The sequence below is a fragment of the Hemiscyllium ocellatum genome, chromosome 22 (genome assembly GCF_020745735.1).
Source record: "Hemiscyllium ocellatum isolate sHemOce1 chromosome 22, sHemOce1.pat.X.cur, whole genome shotgun sequence".
Taxonomy (NCBI): Eukaryota; Metazoa; Chordata; class Chondrichthyes; order Orectolobiformes; family Hemiscylliidae; genus Hemiscyllium; species Hemiscyllium ocellatum.
The window spans coordinates 59,637,246-59,660,178 of NC_083422.1; the positions used below are offsets into that span (position 1 = coordinate 59,637,246).

The 22,933-nt window shown below is 42.0% G+C and overlaps 1 protein-coding gene across 1 annotated transcript in view; it reads left to right on the forward strand.

Annotated features, from left to right (window-relative positions):
• The window catches only part of LOC132826396 (VPS10 domain-containing receptor SorCS1-like), an 815,604-nt gene that overhangs the window by 768,924 nt on the left and 23,747 nt on the right, over positions 1-22,933 (forward strand). The window contains exons 25-26 of the mRNA XM_060842288.1: positions 3,854-3,953; positions 9,524-9,629. Of these exons, the coding sequence (XP_060698271.1) occupies positions 3,854-3,953; positions 9,524-9,629 (206 nt within the window). The remainder of the gene's footprint in view (positions 1-3,853; positions 3,954-9,523; positions 9,630-22,933) is intronic.

A 22,933-nucleotide genomic window follows, 5' to 3' on the forward strand; every position in this document is an offset into this window, starting at 1 on the left:
AGCATCTGGAGTTCTTTGAGTTTCTTTTCACTGCTGAAAGGATTTTGCGTGTGGTGTAAATTGAAGGCAAGCGATGGGCCAATGACCTGAGAAGTGGCAGATGGAGTTTAATTTAGATAAATGTGAAGTGCTGCATTTTGGGAAATCAAATCTGAGCAGGCCCTACACACTTAATGGTGAGGTCCGATGGTGTGTTGCTGAACAAAGAGACCTTGGAGTGCAGGTCCATAGCTCCTTGAATGTAGAGTCAAAGATAGAGAGGATAGTGAAGAAGATTATAGGTCAGAACATTGAGTACTGGGGTTGGGAGGTCATGTTGCATCTGTACAGGACATTAGTTTGGCCACTTTTAGAATATTATGTGCAATTCTGGTCTCCTTCCTATCAGAAGGATGTTGTGAAACTTAAAAGGGCTCAGAAAAGATTTACAAGGATGTTGCCAGGGTTGAAGGGTTTGAGCTCTGGGAAGATGCTGAACAGGCTGGGGTTGTTTTCCCTGGAGCGTCGGAGGCTGAGGGGTGACCTTATAGAGGTTTACAAAATCATGAGGGGCATGGATAGGGTAAATAGACAAAGTCTTTTCCCTAGGGTTGGGGAGTCCAGAACAAGAGGGCATAGGTTTAGGGTGAGAGGGGAAAGACATATAAGGGACTTAATGGGCAACTTTTTCACCCAGAGGGTGGTGCATGTATGGAATGAGCTACACCACTCTCTGTGGGCATGGAATGGAGTGGTGGAGATTGGGACAATTACAACATATAGAGTCATAGAGATGTATAGCATGGAAACAGACCCTTCGATCCAACTCGTCCATGCTGACCAGATATCCTAACCTAATGTAGTCCCATTTGCTAGCACTTGGCTCACATCTCTCTAAACCCTTCCTATTCATATACCCATTCTGATGTCTTTTAAATGTTGTAATTGTACCAGCCTCCACCACTTACTCTGGCAGCTCATCCCATACATGCACCACCCTCTGCATGTAAAAGTTGCCCCTTAGGTCTCTTACATCTTTCCCCTCTCACCCTAAACCTATGCCCTCTAGTTCTGGACTCCCCCACCTCAGGAAAAATCTTTGTCTATTTATCCTATCCATGCCCTTCATGATTTTATAAACCTCTATAAGGTCAGCCCTCAGCCTCTGATGCTCCAGGGAATACAGCCCCAGCCTGTTCAGCCTCTCCCCATAGCTCAAATCCTCCAACCCTGGCAACATCCTTGCAAATCTTTTCTGAACCCTTTCAAAGTTTCACAACATCTTTCCGATAGGAAGGAGACCAGAATTGCACGCAATATTCCAACAGTGGCCAAACCAATGTTCTGTACAGCCACAACATGACCTCCCAACTCCTGTACTCAATACTCTGACCAATAAAGGAAAGTATACCGAATGCCACCTTCACTATCCTATCTACCTGTGACTCCACTTTCAAGGAGCTATGAACCTGCACTCCAAGGTCTCTTTGTTCAGCAACACTCCCTAGGATCTTACTATTAAGTGTATAAGTCCCGCTAAGATTTGCTTCCCAAAATGCAGCACCTCACGTTTTTCTAAATTAAACTCCATTTGCCATTTCTCAGCCCATTGGCCCATCTGATCAAGATCCTGTTGTAATCTGAGGTAACCTTCTTCACTGTCCACTACACCTCCAATTTTGGTGTCATCTGCAAACTTACTAACTGTACCTCTTACATCCAAACTTACCTACTCACATCCAAATCATTTATGTAAATGACAAAAAGTAGAGGACCCAGCACCGATCCTTGTGACACTCCACTGGTCACAGGCTTCCAGTCTGAAAAACAACCCTCCACCACCACCCTCTGTCTTCTACCTTTGAGCCAGTTCTGTATCCAATTGGCTAGTTCTCCCTGTATTCCGTGAGATCTAACTTTGCTAACCAATCTCCCATGGGGAACCTTGTCAAATGCCTTACTGAAGACCATATCGATCACTTCCACTGCTCTGCCCTCATCAATCCTCTTTGTTACTTCTTCAAAAAACTCAATCAAGTTTGTGAGACATGATTTCCCATGCATGAAGCCATGTTGACTCTCCTGAATCAGTCTTTGTCTTTCCAAATACATGTACATCCTGTCCCTCAGGATTCCCTCCCACAACCTGCCCACCACTGAGGTCAGGCTCACCGGTCTATAGTTCCCTGGCTTGTCTTTACTGCCCTTCTTAAACAGTGGCACCACATTTGCCAACCTCCAGTCTTCCAGCACCTCATCTGTGATGATCAATGATACAAATATCTCAGCAAGAGGCCCAGCAATCATTTCTCTAGCTTCCCACAGAGTTCTCGGGTACTCCTGATCAGGTTCTGGGGATTTATCCACTTTTAACCGTTTCAAGACATCCAGCACTTCCACCTCTGTAATCTGGACATTTTGCAAGGTGTCACCATCTATTTCCCTACAGTCTATTTCTTCCATATCCTTTTCCACAGTAAATACTGATGCAAAATATTCATTTAGTATCTCCCCCATTTTCTGTGGCTCCACACAAAGGCCGCCTTGCTGATCTTTGAGGGGTCCTATTCTCTCCCTAGTTACCCTTTTGTCCTTAATGTATTTGTAAAAACCATTTGCATTCTCCTTAATTCTATTTGCCAAAGCTATCTCATGTCTCCTTTTTGCCCTCCTGATTTCCCTCTTAAGTATACTCCTCCTTCCTTTATACTCTTCTAAGGATTCCCTCGATCTATCCTGTCTATACCTGACATATGCTTCCTTCTTCTTCTTAACCACACCCTCAATTTCTTTAGTCATCCAGCATTCCCTTTCACCCTGACAGGAATATACTTTCTCTGGATTCTTGTTATGTCATTTCTGAAGGCTTCCCATTTTCCAGCCGTCCTTTTACCTGCGAACATCTGCGCTCAATTTGAGCAGGAAATATTTCCAATTTAATAGTAATGAAGCAGGGAAGAGCTACTTTTATTGAATAACTCTTTCAAACAGCCAGTGCAGTCTCTTTTAGTTCTGCTTGATTCTATCCTGCAAAATGAATCATTTGCTATCAGTGCAAATCACAGTGTCCTGAAGCAAGTGTAACAAGTCGTATCTTCCTGTTTTCTGTTCTATAATTAATCATTTAGCATCAATCCCTTTTCAGTTGCTGATTTGGAGTTTCTGTGTTTTTTATGGCTGTACAGATAGTTATGAAATGATGATGGTGTGATCTCTTGTAACTGAAGGGTCCCAGTGGCAGACTGCTGGATAGGTGAAGATGAGATAAAAAGACCAAGTCAGTAAAAACCTTACAGAATATGATTGTACCGTGTACGTACTGTGTATGATTGGAGAAAAGAAGGTTTAGGGGTGACTTGATAGAGGTGTACAAGATGATTAGGGGTTTAGATAGGGTTGACCATGAGAACCTTTTTCCACGTATGGAGTCAGCTATTACGAGGGGGCATAGCTTTAAATTAAGGGGTGGTAGATATAGGACAGATGTTAGGGGTAGATTCTTTACTCAGCGAGTCGTGGGTTCATGGAGTGCCCTGCCAGTAGCAGTGGTGGACTCTCCCTCTTTATGGGCATTTAAACGGGCATTGGATAGGCATATGGAGGATAGTGGGCTAGTGTGGGTTAGGTGGGCTTGGGTCGGCTCAACATCGAGGGCCGAAGGGCCTGTACTGCGCTGTATTTTTCTATCTATCTATGTATATGGGAGCAGAATTATGTACAAATAGGAGCACCCTTAGAATCCTGCTTCACTGATCTTTTGTTAACTTGGTAATCCTCACATACTCCTCCTTAACTTGGTTAGTTTATTGGTAACTGTGTAGTTGATGCCACAGTATGAATATGGAGAGATCTCACATTATTGTTTCTCCCTCAGATTTTAGACCTGGTGATTAATGCACTGAATCAGAATCGGGTTCAGTTTGAGCTCAAGCCTGGTGTTCAGATCATTGTCTCCACTGCTCACCTTACTCTAGGTAAGTGTGTCATTAATACCATCAAATAGCAAGCGTTTTTCTGCCGCGTTACTGATGTAATGCTCATCACAGACTGGTAAAGGTAGCCTCTGAAGTCAGGACTTTTAACAAAATACCTTTTTTTAAAGAAAGGGGCTCAGAAACTAAGACCATGTGAAATAAGAGGAGTAGGCCATTCAGCCCCTCACAACTGCTGCACCATTCAACTGGGTCATGGCTGATCTGACATTCCTCTCATCTACTTTGTTGCATTTTCCCCCATAATCCTTGATTCCCCGACTGATCAAGAGTCTATCTCTCTCAGCCTTACATATACACAAGGACTCTGCCCCTACAGCTCATGATGACAAGGAGTTCCAAAGACTCTGGACACTGACAGAAGAAATGCCTCCTCATCTCAGCCTTTTAAACTTGCACCCCTTTATCTTGTGGGACCTATAACCTTGGTTGAGATTCTGGATGGACTATATAGGCAATCTTTCCACTATTTGGAATATTCCTGAAAATGGTTTGTATTGGGGTCTTTTGATAATACCTGTTCTCTTTGATTTGGACCCGAGGAAAACAATCTCTTTGCATTTGAGTAGTTCAATCAGTAGTCATCAAAAATCCTTTGTTCTTTGGATTTGATGGAGGCCAGCTGATGGTGCATCTTTTTACCTCACTGTGCAATACTGAAACAAATAACTCAAGCATCAGTCGTAGCTTCAATTCTATAGAATGGAGCTTAAACTACAAGACAAGTAGGAATAGTTTTAGGACCACAGTAACCCTAAACGACAGGGAAATACAAATTAATCTTTGCCATCAATATAAAACAGGCTTATCGTCCTTTTGTAGTGCAGTGCTAATGCGTCTACCCCCGGGGCCAAGAGGTTCAAGTTCAAGTCCCATCTGCTCCAGAATTGTGGAATAACATCTCTGCACAACTTAATTAGAAAATACGATAAATAAAAGAAATTAAAATAGGCTTATCAACAATTGGCAACATAATGTACATTGTGCCTGATCTCTTCCGCACTGAATCACACTGTCCTTTCACGCACGAGGTCAATATTATTTCTTATAAAATAAAAAATCTTGGGAATGTTACACAAGTCAATGGACAATGACAATAGGATTTGTGAAAAATCAGCGGCCACTTGATATTGATGGCAAATGCCAACTTTAATCACTCACTATTCCAAATAATCCCAGAGATGAGGAGTTAGTCTCACGAACAGAGATTGAGCAGTTTAGGCACATACTCGGTGGAGATCAGAAACATACTCGGTGGAGTTTAGGCACATACTTAGTGGAGTTTAGACACATACCCGAGGGAGTTTAGACACATACTCAATGGAGTTTAGGCACATACTCGGTGAAGCTTACAAGAACGAGAGGAATATAAGAGTCTCAAGGGGGATTGACACAATATAGTGGATGCTTCCTCATGTAGGGTAATCTAGAATGAGAGGTTACAGTTTTAGGATAAGCAGCAGCAGATCTAAAACAGAGGTGAGGAGAATTTAATTCTTTCAAATGGTCGTAAGTCTATGGAATTCATTCCCACAGAGTGCAGTGGATGCCAGGACATAGAGTATATTTCAGGAAGAGATACATAGAATTTTATTAGTAATGAGTTGAAGCGTTGGAGAGATTGAGCAGGAGAGTGAAGTTAATCCCATGGTGAGATCAGCCATGATCACATTAAATGGCAGGGTCGATGGGCTAAATGGCTTCCTCCTGCTCCCAGTTCTATGTTCTTATGAATTAGCAGCAACTTTATTGTGGTAACATTAACTCTGGATTCCAAAAGTAAATACCTAAAACATTTCCATTGATTTGAAATGTTGAAATTAATTTCCTTCCCTGTATGGCACTTTCTCCCCTGCTCTGTCTCTTTGCTGTATTCTTTCCCAGTATTAAAACACAAACCCGGTATTAAAATCAAGTGGACATGAATAGACTTTTCTCAAAAACATTATTGGGCATTGTCTTGGAAATAGCCCAATTCCTCACCTCTGCATGCATTTCGATCATGCATCTCCCGGTGAGTTACTCTGCAGTCTCTGGAGGAGCAAGACAGTTTAGATGATAGCCTCCCACCTCCACCCTTAGCTGTCTATGTGCAGGCACTACAAGCTGTGGCCCTGTTTGCCGTTTAATGAAGGCTATCGTTGACCCATTCCCCATCATTTATCAGACAGAATCTTGGTCAATGTTGACCTCCTGCCCTTCTCGCCATTTCTCCCTGGCTGTTGGTGTCTATTTCGAAGAAGGAAGTAAAAAACAAAATGGGGTTGATTGGCTGAGAAAGGAATTACTTTAACGGAGCTCATTTTGGGAAGAGTGAAAATGGGGATGGTCACATCATTAGACACAATCAGATCAACCTCTCCTCTGTCCATACCAGCCAGGTTACTCAGACAGGTGTGGCACAGCTCCTCCATGGTGAGCACAGCTACCTCACAGCACCAGGAACTGGGTTTGATCCCAGCCTTGGGTGACTGACTGTATGGGATTTGCACATTCTCTCTGCATCTGCATGGGATTCCTCCCAAAGTCCAAAGATGTGCAGGTTAGGTGGATTGGCCATGCCAAGTTATCCATTAAGTCCAGGGATGTGTGGACTAGGTGCCATGGGAAATGCAGGGATGGATCAGGATGGGATGCTCTTCAGTGTCGGTGTAGACTCGATGGGATAAATGGCCTTCTATATTCTATGTTACCAGAGACTTACTAACCCATTTAGCCATCACTAACTCACCCATTTCTTTCCTACAATTTCAAATTTAATGGGGAACTGAAGACTTTTGGATCAGTTAGTTTACTACCCTTAAGAAAATCTGACAAATAGGCAAGAGGTGACAAAATTCCACCCAACCTAATTCACTGGTCATGAGACGATTTAGTCTTTAAATATTGCTCATCGTCAAGTGACTGCTTGAATCACATTGAGGCAGCTGAGAGTACAGGAGTACACAATTTGGTATGTGATATATTTTGTTATAGATTCGTTTATAATCTCATTATAATTAAGGAAGTGAAATATTTCTGAATTATTTAACATTTCAGTTTTAACTGCTCTAAAGTATCTACAATGAGGCAATAAAACTTTGAAATGACAAATAAATACCAAGAAATGATCTTAATAACTGTTATTTTCCCATCTACTAGATTTACTGCAATTGATCATGATTAAAACCAGCTTTTTAATTCAGAGTAATTTATAATTTGTTTCCTGGATAATTGATTTGAAATATCTGATCTCATGCAAACTATTGTAAACTATTTCAGTGGTAGCAGTTATTGAGATATACATTTTTAATATCATTGCATTTTCATCAGTGATTGATGGAAAAATGAACATTTCCTTGAATTGGTAGTCTGCCAAGAGGAAACATTTGTGGTTTTGTTTTCGGTATGGGTGTAGCCAGATCGATTCAGAATTTGAATTGGTATTCTGACTATCCACAAGTCAAGTCATAAAATCTGAAATCTTGCTCTTTAGCTGTCCTAAATGTAAAATGTTGAGAAAAATAATTCTTCTAAACCACTAGGAAATAATTCCTTGGGTTATTTCATCACTGAGTGCCTCAAACATCCGCAATTTAGACGTAGGTTCACCTTCCCACAATCCTCAAAGCAAACAGCAAAGGAAACAGGTGGGGAAGATCAGCAACTCCAAGGCAGAAAGAGCAATTGGACGGATACAAAGCAAATGAACAGCATGCCTTACTAAAGTTGTAACTATCAGATTTCTAGTAAACCAATATCTGAACCAACCTTTTCATCAGAAATGATAGTGGTTTTGAGATTTAAAAATAAGCATTGCACAAAAGATTCAGTTTTCCAAAAGCACATGTTCCAGGCCTTTTTTTAACAGGAACTACATATCTTCAAATTAAATTGGAAGCAGAGAAGTAATAGTCAGGAGAATAATTTTGTCTTCTTAAAGACCAGGCATGTCATCATTTAATGATGAGCATGGTCTACACAAAGTTTTAATGAATACAAAAAGATGGAAGCAACTTCCTGTCAGAGATTTCCTGAAGTCTTCAATGCCTTTGGAATGATGGGAAGGATGAAATCCAGTTCAGTCCCGAGACATCTCAATGGCATGTGCTTCATTTCCTTTCGCACGGAGGGGTGAATGCTAGGAAACAGCCTATCAAATCAATGTTGGTCTTTTTATGGTATTCAAGGTCAAAAAAGCTCACTCCCTGGACCCTGAACAAATAGGAAGACATTGAATTAGAAACTCTGCAAGATCCGCCAAATATTTAACCAGCTGTTGAAAATAGCATCTCTCTCTGCCTGCCGAAGCTCCACTATGGCTTCCCAATGAGCAAAGTTGTGACTGAAGTGTCTAAACAGCTGATGTTCTTAACTAAACTCTTCAGCCATACAGCTGACTAAACGCCCCTGAACTCAGAAATGTCAAAGGAGCACATTTCAACATTGCAGGTCTGGTCTGAAAATGACGATACTCAAACAACCCGAAATTAAAATTGAATTAACGGTCTCCCTTCTCTCTCAAATGCAGCAATATATTAAACAAGGGCATTTTTCTTATCCTCATGATCCACTCAACCCAATTTCTTGCAAGAAAAACATTCGTTTTTACTTGTTACTTTATGCAGACATCGGTGTTTATGATGATTGTTATATCAAGGATTGATGGACTGAATGATTTTCAGATGTAACTTACTCAGATCGCATACAATGTTGGAAATACTCTAAAATAATTTTTCTACTACTCTCTAAGATATTAATAATTATCATGCCTTTGCAAAATCGACCACGTTGTGATCTTGAGCAGTTTTCTGAGAAGGAATCTAGCAACAGCTGAAATGGAACTCCCAGGATTTAGTGACCAGCATCTCAGAGGGCTCTCGTGATGCAGTGGTAGTGTTCTTACTTATGTGCTAGGAGCTCCAGGTTTAAGTCTCACCTGCTCCAGAGGGGTATAAGGGTATCTCCAAGCAGGTCGATTTGGGAAAATATCCAGCTATTGGTGTCAAAGCACAATTTCTGAATTTACAGGTAATAGAAAATTATTCAAATTTATGCAGATGGCAGCACATTGGCAGAGGTGAAAGTCATCCCTAACTGTGGGTCTCACAAGGTGAGAGGACTATACTGTCAGAGAGGACATTGGGTGTTCCCAGTCCTTTGGGATCAATGGCAGGGTATGTCAAGAAGAAAGTTAAAAGAATCAGAGAGCTATGTATGGATTTCAGAGATGGGTATTGCCCTTGTACTCACTTTGTTTTATCATATTCTTTTTCCTATCGATTACACCCTTTTAATGTGGTGATATGGGTTATGGGTTAATGCTTTCCTCAAGGACACGGTCTCCCTGTTTCCATGCCAACCAGATTTTGGATTCCCTACTGCACGTGGGCCATCTGCATCTGGAGTCCCAATTTTTTTTCTTTTCCCTTTGCCAATTGAAAAGAAAGTCCAGAGAGTTGTCAATGATGATGGTTTCAGAGTTAATTCAAATGTTTCTTCCTGCGGGTGACTTCCTCAAAATGTAATGACAGTCATATAAGATGTCTGTTTCAACTGATATTTCCCTGCAGCCCCTCTTGTGGATTCTAGCCCAGGACACAGTGGCTCTGCATTGTTGATGCTGTTATCATTGGCCTTTGTTGGCTTGGCTGTTTTTATCATATACAAGTTTAAAAGGTAGGTATTGCTGCTTGATTCCATGGTGCAATTCACCAAGTGCTTTCTTGTTGAAATAGAAATAGGAAGCATTATGCTAATGCTACTTTCCCAGCATGACTGTGAGAACATTAAGATTATGTAAAATAATGATATAATTGGGAGTTTTGTAATCTCATTGAGTACCATGTACGGTAATAGCAACAGCTTTTCCTGTTAATATTTGTATTTTTAATTAGATTAATTCATTGCTACGAATCTTTGAAGTATTTTAATGTCGAACATGCAATGCAAAACAAATTTACTAAAATTATTTAAGTTAATTTAAACAATTTGTAGTTTACTTTTCCATGTTTTTAAAATGTTATGGAGTGAAATTCCTCTCAACAAAAAGTGAGGAAAATATTAATTTTCCTGTATAACTGACAACCAAATAAATTTCAAGGGTATACTTTGAAAGTGGAGATGTTTTGCTGAGTAGCTGACCGCAAGACAATGTTAGTTTTGTTGATGGAAAAAGGAAAAGAGGAATTTCACTCCTATTAATAAGTTCCTTTGGTTTAATGGGTTAATTCTCCCCTTTGCTATCATCTGGATGGAACAGAGACAGGAAATCAGCCCGGGAGGATTGTGCCATTCCCTGCAGATTTTCCTGATTTACCCCACCTGATTTTCCTGATCCTGAAATTAGCAGAGGGAAAATCTGGTGGGGTTTTTTTTAATAATACTGTCTATCAAATGTTTTCCATCTGCACTGGTGACACTCAACATTTGAATGATAAGGTCAAACATCTTGACTTGTTTTCAGTGAAATCAGATCAAATCTCATTAGCTGTACTTACCTTAACTGAATTTTCTGAGATATTGTTTCTTGCTTTTCTGTTGCATCTGACTGGACTGACTTACTAACATTACCTTAAATCTAACTCCCTCCTTCATGGCACAAATGGTGTCCCAATCTGCATTGTGCGACTGTTCAGCAACAACCATTCCAGTCCCACCTTCACCCATGCAGTTCACCAAGCCCTTACTCATGCAGGCAAGGCAAAAGCATCACTTGAGAATGATCAACTTAGGGCTTAACGTTATTATTATACGAGAATTTCTTTTGATGCAGAAAAAGATTACTCATGACATCCGTAATAAGCTACTGTAATGTAAACTAACGCAGGAAGTTGATGAAAGAACTTGCTCTGTTCCTAATGTAACCATGTTGTTATCAGTAGTATAAGTATTAACTGATTAATTAAACAAAGCAATGGAGCTCTCAAACAGTGCTTGGAACATTTCAGAATCTCTAATGCAGGAAGAGAGAGTGAGAACAAATTCTCACTTTATAAGTAAAGCAGCATGGACAGTGTTATTCCACACATATACCAGGCAGGGTGCCAGATTTCTATATGGTTCCAGGCAGGATACCTCAAATTGATAAGTTGCGAAGCGAGGAGGGCTTAACTGGCTCCCCATCTTTACAGTCCGAGATTCAAGTAACCATATGTTTTAAAAGGTCAATTTAACCAGGCTTTCCTGAATTAAGAAAGAGGGATTTTATAATTACACAATGCAAGAATTAGTGTTGCAATATGCAGATTAGAAATAAGAGATGAGTCCAAAAAAGATGAAGGTTTTAGAAAAAGATAGATGAATTAGTCTCTGAATTGTTCATGGACAGTAGAAAATTGAACATCACAGCCGTTGGAGCGGGGGTTCCTGGTCATATTGGCATTGACAGTTGAACATTTAGTTTCTGATCCTTCATGTTGCAAATTGATCGAGATTCTGTCGTTCTGTTCCTTTTGATCATAATTGAATAATCCATTATTCAGGCTGTAAAAGAGTCTGTTGTTATGTTTGCCTTTTTAACTGGTTCACCAGGAGTAAAACATGGCCTGTGTGAATTCTGAACTAATTTAACTTTCCAATGTCCTTGAATATCCAGACCTAAGAAATTCTCCCAGATGCATTTGCTGCATTCATTTTTGGACTCAATAGAGTGGGGATGTATTTTAAAGTTTTGGCAAGAGTATGCAAATAGTGATGGTGGGTTGACATCCTCATCATTATTAGTGTTCCTTTACAGATGAGGATAACTCTCTCCCAATCTCAGGGTGGGTCTGTAGGCGGCTGTACAGACCAATGTGGTTAACACAGACTCTGTTACACTTGGGGCAGAAGGTGGTTATGGGAAGAGGGTGGTTGAGGCGTTGGTTGTTTCCTGACGGCAAGTCTTGAGGTGCTCAATGCTTTCCGAGATGTTCCTCCTCCATTTTGGATGGTCTGGAGCACAGTGAATCCCAGTTGGGAATGCTGCACTTCACCAGTGAGGCCTTGTGGGTATCCCTGAAGCACTTCCTCCGTCCACCTGGGGCTGGCCTGCTGTTTCGGAGCTGGGAGGTGAGATGTTGCCAGGGTTGGAGGTTTGAGCTATAGGGAGAGGCTGAACAGGCTGGGGCTGTTTTCCCTGGGGTGTCAGAGGTTGAGGGGTGACTTTATAGAGGTTTACAAAGTCATAAGTGGCATGGATAGGATAAATAGACAAAGTCTTTTCCCTGGGGTCGGGGCGTCCAGACCTAAAGGGCATAGGTTTAGGGTGAGAGGGGAAAGATAGAAAAGAGACCTAAGGGACAACCTTTTCACACAGAGGGTGGTGCATGTATGGAATGAGCTGCCAGAGGAAGTACAATTACAACACTTAAAAGGCATCTGGGTGGGCATATGAATAAGAAGGGTTTGGAGGGATATGAGCTGGGTGCTGGCAGGTGGGACTAGATTGGGTTGGGATATCTGGTCAGCATGGACAGGTTAGACCGAAGGGTCTGTTTCTGGGCTGTACATCTCTATGACTCAATGACCTGCTTGGGGAGTCTCATGTCAGACATGGAGACAATGTACCCAGCCCATCGTAGCCAATCAAGGCGGGGGATGAGGGTCAGTGCCTTGATGCTGGGGATGTAGGCCTGGTTGAGGACACTGGTGTTGGTGAGTCTGTCTTCCCAGTGGATTCTCAGGATCTTGCCCCCTGAACGTGTTAGAGAGACCACTCCAATACCTTGAGGTCCCTGCTGTAGACAGTCCATGTCTGAGAGCCATGTAAGAGTACAGAGACCACTTCATCCTATTAGGGGTATAGTCGCGTGCTGATGCTGTGTGTATTATCACAGGAAATCCTCTACTTACCTGCCCACACCCTCACCCCCACCCCGTGCCCCCATCATGTCCACCCTCACAGAGACTGCCTTCTCACATCATTTAGGAATTCCCGATCCCTCCCATTGCAGATTCCTGACCCTCAAATCCGATCGCTGTGTTCTCACCACCTCCAGTACTTTTATGACTAATTTGTTTGTAAAACCATGGATTATTCTTCTCACAATTGTGTCTTAGAAATTCATCTTTCAATTCCAGAAGAGTCTAGGACCCCAATTTCTTTCCAGGGTCCAGGAGGGAGAAATGTTGTCTCTGCACTGTAACCTTTAAACCTCGCTTATTTCTCATTTTCATTTCAATGGCGCAGTGCATTTGGGAGTCAGGCCACTCAACACGGCAAGAGCAGAAGGAATTTCTAATTCCCAAGGCAGACCAGGCAAAAACCCTGCCGTAGGGGCTCCAGCAGAATGTTCAACATTCAAAACTAAAGATTAAAGGTTAAAATTTCACTCCTGGTCCCATCCTCCTGCTTCCATCCCTCTTCATGTCCCACCTAAGCCGACCCATGCCCCTCTATCCACTCCTCCATGCACCCTGTGCCAATCTTTGCCTATCTACTCATTCCCCATGTATTCAGATTTCTCCCATGATGATCTACCCATCCTGCCTGGCCCCTCATTCATCATACACTCCCAATCGTCCCCATGGTCTTTCATAACCCCTTTATCTATACAGTGCCAACAGATACCACCCAATCAGCACTCTATGCCCATTCCTCTCCAGGCCAATCACCTATTATTCAGCCTGCCATAACTCAGGAGGTTTCCTGACAGAAAATAAAATTATTCCTTACATTTTGCCACTGTTGAAAAAACACTCATTGATTTAAAAAATCCAATGTACTGAAATTGTTTCAATTAATCCCTTATGCAAACAAATGTTTAACTGAAATGCTCAATGCTTTATGTAACAGATCATTTGACCCGAGGCTGTAACCTCCATGCTAGTTAGAAATGCTGAGTTCCAAGGCTGGGCTTATGATTCCCTCTTCCACCATTTTTGTTGCATGAGAAATGCACTTTGTTATGGGGTAACATTGGGGCTCAGGTTAATCCTGCAGAGTTTGCAGAAATAAACAATTTGGAAGGCTGGCAAACCAAATTATATTTATCTTTGACTTTCCTTTCAAGTTTGCCATCTAGGGTGGCACAGTGGTTTGGTGGTTACCACTGCTGCCCCTCACAGCTTCAGGTTCGATCCCACCCTCGGGCAGCTGTCTGCACGTTCTCCCCGTGTCTGCGTGGGTTTTCTCCGAGTGCTCTGGTTTCCTCCCACAATCCAAAGATACACAGGTTAGGCGAATTGGCCATGTTAAATTGTCCACAGTATCCAGGGATGCACAGGCTAGGTGGGTTAGCCATGGGAAATGCAGGATTGCAGGGATGGGTCTGGCTGGGATGCTCTTTGAAGGGTCGATATGGACTCGATGGGCTGGAGGGCCTGCTTCCACACTGTAGGGATTCTATGATTCTATGAATTGGCCATTGGATACTATTGTACAAAGAACAAAGAAAATTTACAGCCCAGGAACTGGCCCTTGGGCCCTCCAAGCCTGAGCCGATCCAAATCCACTGTCTAAACCTGTCGGTCAATTCCTAAGCATCTGTATCCCTCTGCTCCCGACCTACTCATGCATCTGTCCAGACGCAACTTAAATTAATCTACCATGCCTGCCTCTACCACCTCTGCTGGCAACGCGTTCTAAACACCTACCACCCTCTGTGTGTGGAGTACTTGCCGTGTGTATCCCTCTTAAACTGTTCACCTCTGACCTTGAAAGCATGACCACTCGTCATTGAATCCTTCACCTGGGAAGAAGCTTGTCTCTATCCACCCTGTCTATACTCTTCATGATTTTGTAAACCTCAATCAGGTCCCTCCTCAACCTCCATCTATCTAATGAAAATAGTCCTAACCTACTCAACCTCTCTTCATAGCTAGCACTTTCCATACCAGGCAACATCTTCGTAAACCTTCTCTGCACCCTCTCCAAAGCGTCCACATCCTTTTGGTAATGTGGCGACCAGAACTGTAAACATATCTTCAGTGTGTAAGCTTTGGTGTCAGTAGTATTCCCAAGACTTCTGCTTATTTCACATCACTCTGGAAAGGTCTCCTTTTCACTCAGGAATGCACAGAGTTTTTCTCCTTCTCGGATCGTGTGGCCAGTTTCCAGGCTCAAGCTGACCCCCTCCCTACTGTTGACATCCCGCTAGAACATCAATTATAGAGAGGTTGGAGTGAACATATACTTATGTTTTTCAAACAAGGCCAAGTGCTCTTGTCACAACTCATGACTACTGTGAATTTTACTGCCTCCTGCAGTAGAAAGCATTCTCCTCAGTTTTCAATCACTTCCTAGATTGGAGATTAGTTCCTGTTACTTCCCCCTCAAATATTTCACATGAATGTTGTTAAACTGGCAATGGGCTGTTAGCACGTATGATATTGCCTGTCACTTATCACTGGTTCAATATATAAGATGGCATGAGAGCTTCATGATTATAATGATGTGGGATGTTAGAAATCTATTAGCAGCTCATTAGTTCACTATTTAAACAAAGCCATTAGGTTATTTATCTCACACACTGTGAGGGGAAGTCATATGATGTCTGTACATATACTGCAAAGCCCAGCATCACTAGGTAACTGTGAATAATGATTATTTTGTTTATTTTTTCAGTGGAAGTCAATCCAATGAATTAATGCTTTCATCACTAAAATTAATCCACCACATGTTTAACAGTGTTACGTATTGGTTACATTTAATGACACAGGTAAAACATAATTGGAAATAGTAGAGCAATAGTAAAACATTGCAGTCAGTGACAGTGGCATGGAATCACACCCAATCATCATCACAGTTTAGAACATAGAACAATACAACGCAGAACAGGCCCTTCGGCCCTTGATGTTGCGCTGACCTGTGAACTATTCTCAGCTCATCCCCCTACACTATCCCATCATGGCAGGGAAGGGGATCTAGTACAGAGAGTAAGCACAACTCCACTCTCACCATCTCTGGACCCAGTACCATGCGCTGTCCCCTGCCTTACCTGTTCTTATTTCTGCTGGTCTTGTGAGCCAACCACATCCCGAGTCCCCGTGAGAATCCCCAATCCAGACCTCCACCAGAGTCAACCACTCACCAATCCTGCCACCCCACCATGACACCTTGTACCTCCTGAGCTGAACTTAGCCATCTCCTTTTCCATGTCGGTGACTGAGTTGTTTGAATATAACTGGTTCCACTAACAGAGGGGAGTGTGGTAGTAAATGAATGAAGTTGCAAGAATACTGTAGCTCCTTCTGAAAAAAACAGTGCAAGGTTTGGCTTCTGATGAATACCCTACACTATGAGAGCTCACCTGGATTAAAGGTACACGGAAAACAACAGAAGCTTCTGGCATTAAAAGTTGGACTGGGCCATTGGGGTGGGGGGAGTGAACTCAGGGTCAAAGGGTAAAGAGTAGGTATAAGAGCAACGATTCAATGGTGATTGATGCTGTCAGAGGATTCAATCTTATAATCTCAACATTATATGGTATGGGGCATTTTAATTTATCTACAATTGCACTCCCCTTTTTGATAACACATTCAAATACAGCAAATTTTCGCATAACAGCTTCCTCATCAATATGAGAATTTTTAAATAAGAATCTCATTTATGAATGTACAATCGAAAACACTCCCACATTGTTTAAATCAACAGAGTTAAGGAGGGGCCACCTGCCTTACATCTGGAGATTTAAAATTGTGACTAAATGTTCTTATTTGTCTGAGAGTCATAGAGATATACACCATGGAAACAGACCCTTTGGTCCAACTCGTCCATGCCAACCAGATATCCAAAACCAATCTAGTTTAAAAAACCAAGTAAATAAGGGATTTGTAATTCAGCCAATGTAAGTGGTCACTTAGCTGAATGTCAAGCCAAGAAAACAGTGACAGGTTCAATCCCCACAGCTGCTCAGCTGCCATTGGAAGGCTCATCTTCTCATCACTCCCCATAAATCTACCATCAGTTGCCTCTCTGATGAGTGACCAGCCTACACACCACTGAGACTATGATGCCTTTACGTTTACTGAAATATGGTTATGTACGTAGTTTATTGTTTCTTTTTCATTTAATCCTTCCAGACCAGAAGAATTTTTGGAAGATCTGAATGCTTCCTCCTCGGTTCTGCCACCATATATAATGCAAACATTCTGTCCCATGGAAAAAAAATTACTGGGGAGGCTGAAGTTGTGCCACCTTAAAAATAACTCTCTATTCTGGACCCCACCCCTCACCACTGATTCAGATTTCCACCATCTCTTATATCAGAAACTAAATCACAATGTTCCCAGATTTGTGTTATATTCATCACACAGGTGAAAAACAGTTTCCAATATGTAGAGAATTTTTCTAAAGTATTGTCAAAGTTTCTTGGTGCTGTATCATTCACGTTCACTTGGGATGAATGATACAATTGCATGATGTTGATGAGGTAGGCAGCGTATGTAGATAACTGTGGAGCCAGGACAAGCCCTGGGTGTCAGTACTTACTTGAGTTGAGAGAGCTGCTGTCCATTTACATTCAAATGAAGGCAAATGCAATCAACATCATAAACAGTAAATTCTGAGCCACCACATCCCGCCTCACCCAGTTCTTTCCTTACTGCCCACTTTTGGATGCTGCCTTCTCAATAGAATGTGATTTATCCCTGGAACCGATTTATCTTCCTTGGCTTCCACATTCCGAAGAGGGAATCTTGCTGAAGAAGAGGGGCTGCATTTTCATGGGTTCGGAAAGGCTCCATGGAGTTTTTTTTTAAAATACAGGCACTCCCAACCGTGGAAATCCTCATTTTTGACAAGTCCAATTTTTGTAAGTGCGGGGGGGGAGGAGGTAGGGTCTGATTCACACACAAATGGGAAATTAATCCTCAGCTGGACCAGTCGAAGTTAATGCTGAGTTTGAACATACTCCATTTGCAAAAGCACAGCAGGTCAGGCAGCATCTGAGGAACAGGAAAATTGGCGTTTCAGGCAAGAGCCCTTAATCAGGAATACTCATTTTGCTCCTGCCGAAAGCCTGAACTTGTAATGTAGGAACCATGAATCTCTGAGTAACATTGAGAGTCAACATGCTTCAAAGGCAGAGAATGCTTGCTTAAGTATAGGGAGCTGAAGTCTTTTTAAATACCTCACTCTTTAATGACTGTATAAAAAACACCTAAATCTGTTTGTGAGAGTTAATAAAAAAAAGTCTCTACTCCCTTGATTGACAGGGTAGAAAGAAGAACCTGCTTCTCATGCATGGAGGAGCTGGTTACATTTCCCAATGGCTAATTTAACCCTTGGTTTTTCATATGAATGCTTGGCTGAGTTTTAAAAGCTACACTTATTGGATCCTGCGATCACAGCTTGATTGACAGTTGAGTGAGGGAGATAACAGGATATGAGGGTTGAAGGCAGGAGACCCAACTGGGGAGATGATCATCTGATAGTATTATTACTGGCTATTAATCCAGGGATCCAGTTAATGTTCTGGGGACCCAGGTTCAAATCCTGCCATGCAGTTGGTAAAATTTGAATTTAATTAAAAATCTGGAATAAATTGTCTAATGGCAACCATAAATTCCATTGTTAATTGTTGGGAAAACCCATCTGGTTCACTAAGGTCTTATTAGAGAAGGTAACATCCATCCTGATCTGGTCTGGAGAGTGTGTGACTCCAGACCCAGAGCAATGGGGTTGACTCTTATTCCCTAAGATGGGCAATCAATGCTGGTCTAGTCAGTAACACCCTCATCTTGTGAATGGATCTTTTAAAAAAAACTTCTAAAACAATTGTGATAAAGTCTGGTTCTATCCCATTCCCCACCACCCCCCACTCCAGCCTCCCCAGAATGAAAGTTCACTTGAGTGGAATCCTTTATCATGAGTTTGGATACTTGCTGTTTTGAACTGTCCATCTCGGTAGGAAGAATCCATGTGAACAATCCAGTTTATTTATCTCCAGTCAGTGAATCAACTGACCTGACTGTAACCCAGGCTAAACTTTAAATGGCTTACAAATGTAGAATGTGTGGAACAGAGGCACTGGCATGGACCAGTTGGGCTGAACAGCCTGTTTTAGTGCTGTAAACTCAACAGATGAGTAATTATCATACAAGCCTGCAGCTTGTTCCATTCTCCTGTCTTTCTACAGGAAAAGAATCACCTCCTGACTTTGTATGGAACTATTCTGCTTACTGATTTCCAAATTACTGGGAAGATGTCTTGTTAATTTTACTTCGAGGGATATGAATATCACTGCTGGAAATGTGTTGCTGGAAAAGCGCAGCAGGTCAGGCAGCATCCGAGGAACAGGAGATTTGACGTTCGGAATCTCCTGTTCCTTGGATGCTGCCTGACCTGCTGCGCTTTTCCAGCAACACATTTCCAGCTCTGATCTCCAGCATCTGCAGTCCTCACTTTCTCCTCCCATATGAATATCACTGGCAAGATCAGCCTTCATAGCCCTTGAGATTATCATCCCCTCTGGACTTCAGCTTGTCTGTTTATGTTTGAGTTAAGACTGTCATGTGGTCTGGGTTTGGATGGCCCGAGCAGAAACCGAACTGAGTGGTCAGTGAGCAAACACTTCAGGTGTTAGTGCCACTTGATCACATGTCGATGACACTGTCTATCACTTGGCTGATCATTGAGGGTAGACTGACGGAGAGGTCAACAGTGGGATTTTATGAACAAAACATACCTGGGCAATTTTTCACAAGAGATAGGAAATTCGACGTTTCGGGCATAAGTCCTTCATCAGGAATGAAACTATGCCCGAAACGTCGAATTTCCTGTTCCTTGGATGCTGCCTAACCTGCTGTGCTTTAACCAGCAACACATTTTCAGCTGTGATCTCCAGCATCTGCAGACCTCATTTTTTACCCCAATTTTTCACAAGATGTAACTGTGATGTAGCTACAGCAGAAGAGTGGCTCATTGTGAATGGCCTTCAGCCATTTCTTCACATCACACGGAATGAGTTGGTTGGAAATTGGCATCTGTGCCACTGGAGACCTTAGCGTATGGATAACTCATTGTACCCTTGGCTGAAGATGGTTGCAAAAGGTTTTAGAAGTATTGCATTGCTCCTGTACCAATTCTATTGGTGGCTGGTGGAATCCATGGTAGAGTTGTCAAAACAATTTCACGTCCCTTCTCTTTCTCCACAGTCACTCCCCTTTATCTTTTTTGTCCAATTTCCTTTTGAATACTACAATTACATTTGCTTCCAAAACCCCTTCAATTGCATCCAAATCACAACTCTGTAAATAAAAGGATCCTTGTGACATCTCTGGTTCTTATTCCAATCACCTGGTATCAAGTGGTTTGTGACCCATCTTCCAGTGAAAACAGTTCCTCTTTCTTTCTCCATCTGCACCATTTGTGATTTTGCATGCCTCTATTAAATCTCTTCTTAACCTTCTCTGCTAAAAGAAGAACAGCCTGTCTTTCCAAATAACAGAAGTTCTTCCCTCCAATAAGGTGCCTCTACACCCTCTCCAAGGTCTTGACATCTTTCCTAATGTGTGGTATTCACAATTAACCATATCCTCCTGAACTAATCCTGCTTTCACTTTCTAACATTACTTGCTGTCAGAATATTTATCATTTAGCATGGATGCATCAATGTCACCCCATTAATTGGATGCCAGCTGATCGGGCAAAAATGAGGTCCTATATCCATCAAAGTCACTTGACCCAACAATGGTAAGAAATTCTGAAAGGGCACTGTCCCTAAGTGATTGTCTTTGACCAAGACATAGCAAAACTCCTCAACCATAAATGGAAGTTAAACATCATTGTGTTAATGAAGATGACCATAGTCAAGGTAGGTAATCTAGCAGCACTGTATAAACACTCATCTTTCTTGCTAAAGCCACTTTGAAATAATACTCATTTGCCTCTCCAAAATCAAAACACGAGCTCTTAATTGTCATCTCCTCACTAACAAGCTAATTCATCTATCAAAGCAAGCTAACACATCCTTAGTTAGATGCTAAAACACAAACTTCTTCCAGTATAGTTTTGTAATTGGCTGTCTGTCATTTTACACAGGAAGATACCAGGGATTAACGTTTATGCCCAGATGCCCAATGAGAAGGAACAAGAGATGATCAGTCCAGTCAGCCAAATTGAGAGCATCCCCAACATCACACAAAATGAATTAACCAGGCCAGAGGAATTCACTGTTGATGACCTTGACATACAGAATTTAGGTAAACAAAGTAAAATAACAAAAGTTCCAAGCAATGCAAGCAACCAAAAGAAAAACCCAACTCGTTCCTAAGAATGAGTTTTTTAAAAATTTATCTTCGTTACCATGTTCCCATCCAGACTTCCCCATCAAACATTGACCGTGATTCTGTGATGGTAGTGGATGGAGCCTGTTTCAGAATTCCAGTCTCTGACTCAGCAAAATCTGTTCAGAGGGCAGAGAGCATGCATTTGCAGGGCAGAGATTCCTTGACCATTACAGTTTTATTCAGAAATAGCAGAATGGGTAAGAGCAGATCGAGCCCCTCATTAACAGATCTTGCTGATATTACCAATGAAAATAAGGAAATGCAGGCATGTTGATTCATTATTTGATGTCAGGATGACTTTAGCACGAAGGCAGGTAAAATCTGTCATCAACAAAATCAGTAAAACAGCAGTAACCATGACACTAAAGAGTAACAATTCCAAGAAGCACATGGTTCCCATAAGATTAGATTAGATTACTTACAGTGCGGCCCAACAAGTCCACACTGACCCGCCGAAGCGCAACCCACCCATTCCCCTACATTTACCCCTTACCTAACACTACAGGCAATTTAGCATGGCCAATTCACCTAACCTGCACATCTTTGGATTGTGGGAGGAAACCGGAGGAAACCCACGCAGACACGGGGAGAATGTGCAAACTCCACACAGTCAGTCGCCTGAGTCGGGAACTGAACCTGGGTCTCTGGCGCTGTGAGGCAGCAGTGCTAACCACTGTGCCACTGTGCCGCCCACTCAGGGAAGTCATAACGAACATTGTAAACAGCCTACTATAATCTTGCAAAGTTCTCTCAATCTGTTTCTTTGAAATAGTAGATTGTGAATGTCATGCCTTTGTTTAAGGAAGGTGGAACTTAGGCAGAAGAACTGTCAACCAGTTAGCTGATATCTGTAATTACTGGGGTCTATAATAATAACAATGGACAGGTCTTGAAAATTTTCAGCTGATCAGGGACAGTCAAAATTGATTTGTAGAGATTGATCATGCCTTAGGAGCCTGGCTGAAAACTTCTGAAGACATGAGTGAAGTCTTCATCTTCGGCAAACCTTTGAGATCAAGGATGGATATTTGGGGGGCAGGAGAAAGTCTGTACATTTTATTTTCATGGCCATACACAGAGCTGGCATGAAACAGTACAATTGGCAGTATACAGTTACAAAGAAATATGTTCACAGAAATAACTGATGGGTTAAACTGGGACAAGTAACTTTGTGGGTAAATAGAAAATCATCCACTTTGGATTGACAAAAGAAAAGGACAAAGTACTTTCTAAATAGTTAAAAAGCTAGACACAGCAGAGGTCAAGAGAGATTTGGGGATCCAGGTAAATAGATCATTAAAATGTTACCAAGAGGAACATAAAACAATCATAAAGGCTTCATGAATGCTGAAATTAATATCTATAAGTGTTGAGTACAAAGGGATAGTGACTAGCTTACGTAGGAGAAAATTCCTGCAGATGCTGGAATCTGTACTGAAAATAACAAATGCTGGAGATCACAGCAGGTCAGACAGCGTCCATGTTATCTTACAGCCTGATTAGATTATCCCTGGGACAGGAGTTTTTCTGGATGGTGGGATTTTTCACCTCAGCACCCGAGAAGTTGGTGGGGAATAGAGCTCTGCTAATTACATCAGCGAGGTTTTCGCTGCTCGTTGGATGCTGCCTGAACTGCTGTGCTCTTCCAGCACCACTGATCCAGAATAATTACATCAGCCCCTGCCACCCCCTCAGCACTTCAGTGGGATATGGGAGGAGTGAATAGGCTGGAGACAGAACATTCCCCCTTCAATCAGCCAAGCAACCCA